Below are 9,767 nucleotides of genomic sequence, written 5' to 3'. Positions count from 1 at the left end.
AGAGCTAGCATTAGATGGTCCAGGACCATTAACAGTGATAGGACCAACTGAATTAGGACGATTAGGAGGAACAGAAGATGGTTTGTCACTTTTTGCTGAAGATGGAGTCGAGGGTCATTTTGAAGATGGACGAAGATCTGAATTGGACTGCTGCTGTGCCTATTAAATAATAAAATAATTAGTAAATTGATAAATATAAACTTTCCATTAAAAACAACATTTAAATGACACACACACACACACTCTTAGTATATGTACATGTAATACAGTTTACCTGAGCCATTACCATTGCAGCTGCTGGAGTGTTTGAAGGAGAAGAAGGATCCTATTAATGAGGATGTGTACATTGTGAATGAATAGACAAACTTATAAAGTACCTCATCAACGACTAGTTCTCCTTCATTGTTACTTTTATCATCTTCACTATCAGGAGGAGGGGCTGGACGTTTATTAGAGCCATTCCTACTACCTGAAGAACCTTCTGGACCTTTAGGACTATCAGCCTATATACACAATAACAAACATACTCATAATGCTCCTCTCTCCACTCTTCTTCAAAAATTGCTAAAGGAGAGCATTCTCTGTTTTAAATACATGCACATACATGTTCCTATGTTCTGTAACTAGAAGTATTATATAAACAAATGGGATTATGCGTCAATGCATCAAAACAGAATTTTTTCTAATCTGACATATTGATGCTTGCTCCCATTTGTTTAGACAACACTTCCAGTCATGACACAAGTGCATGAAAAGCAATGCATCATATTGAGAACCCACCACCTTTAGTGTCATTGCATTCCTGACATAAGATTACTATCAGTTCACATTCAGTAAACTATTGCCTACCAATCTCAATCAAAACAATCTCATACACGACATTACATGTACATTTTACACCTACAATATACATATACAATATATTTGTATGTAATTATACTTAAATTAATAAAAAGAATAAAAATGTATTTCCATTTTAATATAATAATGTTGATGTACATACAGTACTGAGTGGATATTACTTCAAACTATCATACTTTTGGTATCATGTACTCAATCATGTACCAAACACAACCTTTCATTCAATCCACCCCTCACCTCATCCTTTATTAGTAACCAGGTCTCTCTCACTCCTCAGTTGCCCATTACTCTGTCTTATTCAATTTGTTAATCCAAAATCTCTTCCACCAGCCAGCTCCACCCCTTCTTCAGGTTTTGCATAAAATTTGAATATTAAAGAAATTGCATGAAACAAAAATAAAAGCACAAATAAAAATATACAATGTATACATTTAAAAAGCACTGTAATCATAATTCTCCATTGCTAGTTCCAACTCTAAAATGTTTTCAATCAGCAGCATTGAATACTAAGGCCTGCAGACACAAAAGAAAATGACAAAAAGGATTTTATTGACCCACAATCTTAAAGACTCACTTGACATTAGGATCTTTTAATTTTGCTAGTTACAGCTTGATTCCATTCCTCTCTTAACATATCAACAGCATCAGCTACTGGTCCACCAACTTTAGATAATGCTGATAAAAACACATCACACCTTTCCATCAGTTTGGCATCATTGCTTATAAAAGTAAGGCCGGCTAGGAAAGACCCAATGATGTCATCATAAGATGGTGATCTGTGTATATCTTGTGATATGATACCAACTTGAAGGAGTTCATCTGATATGCTTTGCAATGATAAACTGAAAGCTTTCTTTAAAGCAACTTGATTCTTCATTAAAACATCTTCAACCTTTTCCTTAACAATATCAAGATCATTATCTAAAGAGAGAAGGAATGCAATACTAAAGAGTGGCATAAGCTAAAGGCTACATATACCTGATCCTCTTTCTCTTTTTCTATCAATTTTAGAAGAAATTCCTACATATGATGTGTTTTTAAAACAATAATAACTGCATTATAGCATACCTGATGATAATAAATCATTCTTAGATACTTCAATATTCCATTGAACAGTAGATGCATCAGATGATGTCTTTATCCCATCAATAGACAAAGCATGAGACATCTTGTTAGTAGCATCAGTTTTATCAGGTTGTACTGATACTTGAATGTATGGAGGCTCAGCACTTTTACTGGCACTATAATCAACAACATGACTCTCACTGATCTATCACAATGAAAATAAAAGAAGAAAAATTAGGAATGAAAATTTTGTCTATTTTCATGAAAAATTAATGGTTTAACTGTGAGTACATGACTGCATCTGTAAAGCAATATCACAAACTTTATGCATGCCCAACACATATACATGCATCCCCATTAGATCTTACAACAAGAGGATTGAGTGGTGTGATTTGCCAGCCATTGACATCATGAGAAGGAATATTAGACACTTTTAAAATACAATTTTTGTCTTTTACAAAAAGAAAGCGAAAAGTTGTCTCCAAATTACCAAGACACTGGACAGCACTAGACTGGAGAAGCTAAAAGGAAAAGTCAATAAATTTAACATAAAAATAATTAAAATTATGTACTTGTTCTGATGAAGGTAAATCCTGTAGTACAAGGAAACTCAGAACCAATTTACTGGCTGAACACTTGTTATAAAATAAGCCACGACAAAAACAATTTGGATCTACAAATTAAAAGGATTAGAATTAGAACAGAATAGAAAATTCACTAACTATTAGGAAGTAGGGCTCTAGTCAGTGCCCTCATAACACGCTTCACAATAGCAACCAGTGAGAAACTCTTCAATTCTATAGTACCAGTCTGAGACTCAGCTGAGAATGATCCTCCTGGTAACAACTCAAACTTAAAAGGGCCGCACTGTTTGCCAGGTTGAACCTCAGCTACTACAAAGCTCAGATACTCACTCTGAGATTCAGAGCTCAAATGAGCACAATGTACTAGCTGTACAGTCACTGGTTTATCCAGTTCAGGAACAGTAGGAGACACAGATATGTAACACACACTACTGATCAGATGTGTGCCTCCAGGGAACTCAAAATCTCCTCCCCATAGACCTTGAGCAGCAGCTTCATAGACAGTGCTATCCACTGGAGAGAAGAGTCCATCAGGTAGAGAGAGGGTAAGACCACATTCATCCAACTCTAACTCATGACTACTGTTAGCATTATACAGACACACCTTCTTACCCAATGTTACCATACCATCAAACGGTAATTCTATACAATAACAGATTATTAATACTTAAAAAATAGACTACACTAACCTGCTTTAGTCCAGTAGTCACATTGAATACTCTTAGTATCAGTTGAAATATCTTTCAATGACTGCAACTCTTCCTTTAGTTGTAATTTCTCTTTTGTCAGTTTAGCAATTACCATTTCATCATCAACAACTTTAGCTTTAAGTTTCTCATTATCTTCTAACGAAAAGTATCCACTATTTGGAGCAATAAAAATAGTATTACCAGTTGAAATGTTGATCTTCTTTTCAAATTGCAATTTCTCTTCAGTCAGCATGGTTATATTAGCTTTAAGTTTCTCATTCTCTACTACACAAAAAATAACAAAAAGGTATTATCATACAGTAATACTGATAGTTTTACCATTAGTTAGAGTTTTCTCCTCTGTCAGTGTGGCTATATAAGTTTCAATATCAACAACTTTAGCTTTAAGTTTATCAATCTCTTCTACACAAAATTAATGTATGATAACATATTACCATATAAGGATATACCTTCACTGGTTGTTTGTTTAGTTGCTGTTGTCTGCTCCTCCTCCTTCTCCTCTCCTTTAAGATCATCATTATCTTTATAAACTAGTAAACACACACACACATCAAACAAGTCTTTAACTATTATTGTGTGTGTATATACTTACCATCAGTTGGTCCAGTAGACACTTCCTCTTTAGTTGAAGATAGTTTAGTTTCTTTCACTCCTTCTACTCTTGTCTTGTCTAGTGGTATAGGTTCAATAACTACTGACACACACACACACAGAGTAGAGGACTATACCTTGCTGACTAGCCTCAAGGAGTGCTTCCTGCAGTGAGGTCTTGTTTCCCTCAGATACTCTTAACTCCTGCTGCAGCGATTCCACATAATTTTGTAGTTTTACTTCTCTCTCTGTAGGGTATACTATAAACTGATCTTGCCACCATTGTCTCTTCTTTAATAATAACTGATACTTGTCTTGATAGGCCTCAGTAGTCAGACCAGTAGAATCTAGTACTTCACTTACTCTCCATTCACCTTCTCTTAAAACTAATACAAACATGAAGGAGGAATAATTCATGTATGTACATGTACATGTAAACATGATGTAATCCTGTTACTAATAATAGAACACAATACATGTAGCATTAGAGGGTAAAATACTATATAAATGTTATGCATTAATTGTTGTTTTATTCACAAATTACAAACCAGAAAATACATTTTAAGGGACAATTGCTAAAATAAAATGCCGGTCAAATGGCACCAATACACTGCACTATACACAGAACATGCTAATTTGGTTATGTCAACTATCATTGCAGTTCATTATAACAATATTAATTCCCTCATGTTATGTTATGGAATACCAGCAATGATGTATTCAAACTTAAACTTAACTTGTATCTCCAATAAATCCCTCTATACAGTACATACAATACAAAATAGTTCAGTTCTTACCTAGTTCTATTACATTTGTGATATTAGGATCAGTGATATAGTCAGAAAATGGTTCCTCATATCCTCTTCCTACATTTTTCCATTCACGTGTTCCTCTCCCACCCACTACCACCAACCACACACAGTCTGGACTCACCATTATTGATGATAAGGAATGGAGCTGTCTACCAGTAACAGATTCAGGTAGAACAATCTGTTGAAATAATACATGTATGGTAATATTTTATCATGTAAACAGTATTTACAATATGTTACAAATATTCTAGGGAATATACATGTACATGCATTAGGTACATGTACTGTACATGCACACAGTGAGTATTTCTAAGGTATTAATACAATACAATACATTAACATGACAACTACTGTACAATCACTGTATCACACACATGTACACTCTAAACTAATAACATTATACACATACCTTACTCCACTGGTACTGACTAGTATTCAGTAACCAACTATCATTTACTAGTTGATTATCTTTACCCTCTCCACCTATCATTACTAGTGTAGGTGAGTCACTGATGATACTAGTAATAGCATGAGCACGTCTCTCCACTGGCCACTGTACACTAGCAGGTACTACTGGTCCCTTAATACTCTCCCAGTGCTAGATAAAATGAATTAATCAATGTTATAAAATGTATTAATGCATGTACACTGCTCTATTATACTTAAGAGTTTGTTCATTTAATTACTAGGAGCAAGGTAATACAATAAAGGGGCGAGCCTCAGCAAGCTATAGATTATGTGCTGTGTGATCTACATGTCTGAGATAGCAAAGCAATTGCACATGTCTAGTATCTTGCTGAAATTAAAGATGCCTTACTTATAGTTATAGAAGTAGTCACTGAACAAATCATATTTGAAGATTACATATATGCTTTGTTAACCTAGGCTTGCTGCTAGAGAAGAAACATCACCTAGAATAAATCTCATGCAGCTTTCTCAATTGCATTAATGCATTCAACTTATCAGAGTCCTTTATACCAAGGAAAAGACTGTACTCATGCATGTATACTGGGATATTTTCGCGTCGCTAAATTTTCACAAATTTCGCATTTTTAAGATTTCACAAAATAATATTTTCGCGAATAGCTTGTAAACTCCACCACGTGGCAATGGAAATCCAGAATTTTGCAATTTTTATTTTCACAACAGAGCAAGAAAACACAAAATCTGCGAAAATTTGGCTACTCTAAAATTTCCAAGTATACAGTATATCTACTTTCTAACCTTTTTTCTTGCTAGAAAAGTTTTTAGACAGCAGTTTTGTCTTATCTTGCTGACCATTTGCTGCAAATAAACTCAGACTTGCTGATAGTCACCATTTTATTCATTGTGACCACATCCGCTTTAAATGAAGATTAGGCTATTTAGATTAATAATAGTTAGACGACTTGCTATACAGACGTTTTCTCGCCTTAGTGGATGTTAATGCTAGTGATAATTGTACAGTTTCCATTAAAATAAATTATTAAAGCAAATCTACATGTAATACTCATTTAAATACATTTTTCAAATTATAAGCTATATCCGTATGTACATGTATTAATGTCTAAACATGATTGATCCATGCAATAAATACATCCCATACAGTAATAAGATACTTACTATTGTAGTATCAGACTCCAGTTGACATGTATAGACTGTATTAACAGATATATCATAACCATCATCCCTAGGAACTCCTCCACCAAACATGACAGCTTTATTATTAGTAATCTGTTGAATAGCAAAGTTACTAATAGGAGGACAACACTGACCACTAATAGTTGGAATAATCCATTGTCCTAAATAGAAAAAAATACATGTAGTATAATAAGAATTATTAAGTATGATACTGCATTGTGTACATGTACATACATTGTACATGTATACATGCATAGCAAAAATAATGGTTGCAAATTAACTTTGCTGGATGACAGTTTGGTGAAAACAACCAAGTAAAATTTGTCATTTTGTCACACAGATAAACATAGCAAGTGAAAATCTATGTGCAAACGCATGTGCAAAAACACGAAATTAAACCCTCTCAAAATTAAAAAATTAAGACCTTTTCACTAAAACACAAAATTTTATACCCTTAAAATTTACTACCTGTATGGTAGTATAATTAGAATTATTAAGTATGAAACTGTAATTATCATGTACATACATTTATTCATGTATAGTAAGAAATAATGGCTGCAAATTAATTTTGATGATTCATAGTTGGTGAAAAATGACAAGTTCGTTAAACTTTTCACAAATACATGTTTATGTCACTCAAAATTAGTTAGTCAAATCAACTGTCTACTTAATAAGCAAATGGCAAGAAAAATAATGATTGAAAAATATGTCATCACAAGCAGAGTATAGATTGTTAATTATGTATTAATTAATAAATACTTACTTGTTGATAAATTTAATAAATTCTGTTCATTAGTACAAATACGACCAGTAACCATCTGAATATACTGATACTGTGATTGGTATGTAGTAGGTGTAGAACCATTCCCTCCTATCATAAATAGGTATTCTGTACCAATAGACTCCATACACACCATACCACCAAACCCTCTCTTCATTACAGCATCACTGGTTGGTTTTATATTACTCCATTCATATGTTAGACTGTTAAATGAGTTCACGTCATTATGAAAGCACATTTCATCTCCACAGTCACCACCAAAAAAGAAGATCTCATTGTTTCTGGTAGCACAAAAGTATCCTATAACTCCTAGAGGAGGTGACGTTCCTCTGGTCACGTGAGAGGACCAATGACCAGTCCTAAACTCCAGTCTATCAATGGTGGACAACAATTTCCTCTTTTGTGGGGAATCATGAACAAGAGGTAAGTCAGGCCTATGCCCTCCCCACAGAAACACTGATTCTCCTACTACAGGAGTTGAGTGAAACGCTATTCCTCCCAGTTGATAGATACCTGTAAAATACAAACATGATGAGAAAGGAAACAGAAACTGACCTTTAGACATTGTTTGTGAAGACTGAAGAAAGTTAACTAACCACAGTAACCAACCACACCCATAATAACAATTTCAATTCATTACTCATAATCACCCACACCCATATCACCTTCTAAATTAAATCCAATCACTGCCAACATTATAACAATAAGTACAGTAATTATTAGTTGGTGGTATGTCAAGGAATACATCAGGTTAAAACATGTCTTCTTTGCTTGCTGATGAGGTGATGGTCCTGCTATTGAATGCATTGGAATATATTCTTCTTAGTGCCGAGTTAGTGGTGAGTCCAATTAATAATAATTGGTAGTTGGTACTCTCTTGGTGATTATGATAAAAGGTACTTGAGCTAGTACTTACAAGAAATGTACTTACAAACTAACCCTCAGGTATAATAGTAATACAAGATATTACAATCAAAAGAATTCAAGTTTTATTAATATTATTATTATTATTATTAACGTAGTGGCTATTTTTACGGTCCCGTAATCTCATTGTATACAGCTATTTTTACGGCAGGGAATATAGAAATGAAGTGACGTATAAACATGACAATCAGCATCAATAAGGCAGCAGGATCGTGGTGGCACAGTGGGGAAGACGCTGGGTTGGATACGGACGGGCACTGGTTCGAATTCAGCTCAGACCATTTCTTTTTTTTTAATAATTTTGACTTTAACAAATTGATTTTTTTTATCTTTCTACTTTGCTATGTTCCCTAATTATGTTAGGAGCCCTAATTATGTTAGGAGCCCTAGTTATGTTAGGAGTCCCCTACTTAGCTATTGTTTTTAGAGTTTAGGGGTTAGGGTGGCGGTTTTTTTTTTAGAGTGTCCCAGTCATTTTATGAGCCCCCTAGTTATGTTAGGAGTCCCCAAGGTTGGTTTAGGGTTTAGTTTTTTTTATTTTAGAGTGTTTCCCAGGTTTTAAAATGAGTAAATCCATAGATAAATCATCCTGCCGTAAAAATAGCCACCCACGGTCGGATTACGGGCCCGTAAAAATAGCCACTGCCTATTATTAATGTTAATGCATTATAGCAAACATGACAAACAATATCTTAACTGGAATTATTAGAGATTTTATATTACATGAGAGTTTTGTAGTCAGTACTTGTAACAAAAAGAGTAAACTCAAGTGTAGATTGTATTATTCATTGCAAGTCAAATATTACCTACTGGACACAACAATAAATAAAATAATGAGAATTACTTTTATGCTATTATAGTAAACTCATCAAACTATACCTCATAGTATAACTTCATACACTGTAGCCTTCTTGTCTCCAGATCCAGTAACAATAAAACGATCGTCAACTGATATGTCACAGCTTAAAACACTACTGCTTTCAGACATCTGTATGTATAGGATACAATCATTATTTCATTGTACATTAATGTACACTGTACATACATTTATAATGAATTTACATAGCACATATCACTGAGTTACATATAAATGTACATGTATGGTAAAAACATACAGTATTTTTTATTATATGCAATATTATGTACATGTACATTATACATATACACTGTATGTACTTGTGTATTATTTGGTCCAGTATTGCTTTGGCGTAAGGTGATTTAATGCTCTCCACGTCTTGTCTTGAAGGAGGAGGGAGGGTAGACATTATCCTGTTCAACTGGTTGATGGTGGATGAGCCAGGGTAGAGTGGCCTACCTGTAAAGAATGATAATTAAATATTTACATGTTGTAATGGGTTTTTGTGCAATGAAAAGTGATAGGATGTACAACATACATGTGTAAACTAAACTATTAATAAAAAATACATATATACAGTATACATATACATGTTACATGTTGTGTACATACATGGATACATGTACATGTACATGTATATACATGTGGTCTTGTGATACATTTGGGAAGCAAAGAAGAAATGTGATCATAATTATGTCCATACGAGTTGAGGGCTGTGTGTGGCCTCAGTGTGTGTATATGTGATTCTTCATTAAATTTCCTGCATGTACGTATGTTAAATGATAAATTCCATCCCTTAAACTAATGTGCTGCTACAGTAGTACTTATGTACATGTAGTTTATATAATCTCTCTTTCTCCCCCCCCTCTCTCCCTCTCTCTCTTTCTTCCCCTCTCTCCTCTCTCTTCCTCTCTCTCCCTCCCTCTCTCCCTCTCTCACTCTCCTTCTCCCTCTCTCCCCCCC

General features: G+C 34.2%; 2 protein-coding genes across 3 annotated transcripts in view; both read right to left on the bottom strand.

The window, feature by feature from the left end:
• Positions 1 to 4,376, bottom strand: part of LOC109585266 (uncharacterized) — a 6,265-nt gene extending 1,889 nt beyond the window's left edge. Inside the window, exons 1-13 of one of the 2 annotated variants that reach the window (XM_020001263.1) lie at positions 3,949 to 4,376; positions 3,813 to 3,890; positions 3,670 to 3,750; positions 3,539 to 3,622; positions 3,401 to 3,484; positions 3,200 to 3,355; positions 2,649 to 3,152; positions 2,499 to 2,599; positions 2,295 to 2,447; positions 1,930 to 2,131; positions 1,840 to 1,881; positions 1,416 to 1,782; positions 866 to 868 (exon numbers count right to left, since the gene is read on the bottom strand). In XM_020001263.1, coding sequence (XP_019856822.1) covers positions 1,442 to 1,782; positions 1,840 to 1,881; positions 1,930 to 2,131; positions 2,295 to 2,447; positions 2,499 to 2,599; positions 2,649 to 3,152; positions 3,200 to 3,355; positions 3,401 to 3,484; positions 3,539 to 3,622; positions 3,670 to 3,750; positions 3,813 to 3,890; positions 3,949 to 4,252 — 2,130 coding nt within the window. In that variant the 5' untranslated portion in view covers positions 4,253 to 4,376 and the 3' untranslated portion in view covers positions 866 to 868; positions 1,416 to 1,441. Of the gene's footprint in view, positions 1 to 865; positions 869 to 1,210; positions 1,375 to 1,415; positions 1,783 to 1,839; positions 1,882 to 1,929; positions 2,132 to 2,294; positions 2,448 to 2,498; positions 2,600 to 2,648; positions 3,153 to 3,199; positions 3,356 to 3,400; positions 3,485 to 3,538; positions 3,623 to 3,669; positions 3,751 to 3,812; positions 3,891 to 3,948 lie in introns of those variants that run through there. The other variant, XM_020001264.1, reaches the window with a different exon arrangement.
• A 130-nt stretch (positions 4,377 to 4,506) lies between these two features.
• On the bottom strand, positions 4,507 to 7,625 carry LOC109585262 (kelch domain-containing protein 10-like). Its single transcript, XM_020001258.1, has 6 exons — positions 7,580 to 7,625; positions 7,007 to 7,537; positions 6,226 to 6,404; positions 5,033 to 5,221; positions 4,622 to 4,801; positions 4,507 to 4,569 (listed from the first exon to the last, which is right to left on the bottom strand). Exons 1-6 carry the CDS (start codon positions 7,587 to 7,589, stop codon positions 4,507 to 4,509), a joined length of 1,152 nt encoding a protein of 383 aa, XP_019856817.1. The 5' UTR covers positions 7,590 to 7,625.
• Positions 7,626 to 9,767: the final 2,142 nt, after the last annotated feature.

The sequence above is a fragment of the Amphimedon queenslandica genome, unplaced genomic scaffold (assembly GCF_000090795.2).
Source record: "Amphimedon queenslandica unplaced genomic scaffold, v1.1 AMPQUscaffold_13095, whole genome shotgun sequence".
Taxonomy (NCBI): Eukaryota; Metazoa; Porifera; class Demospongiae; order Haplosclerida; family Niphatidae; genus Amphimedon; species Amphimedon queenslandica.
This window is presented reverse-complemented; position numbering and strand designations above follow the sequence as displayed.

Excerpts from the sequence above, each read along its gene's own strand:
- LOC109585262 (XM_020001258.1), bottom strand. Across the intron at positions 6,405-7,006 it reads TTTATTAAATTTATCAACAA|GACAATGGATTATTCCAACT; the intron begins GTAAGTATTTAT and ends TTTTCTATTTAG. Across the intron at positions 4,802-5,032 it reads GTCAGTACCAGTGGAGTAAG|ATTGTTCTACCTGAATCTGT; the intron begins GTATGTGTATAA and ends TTATTTCAACAG.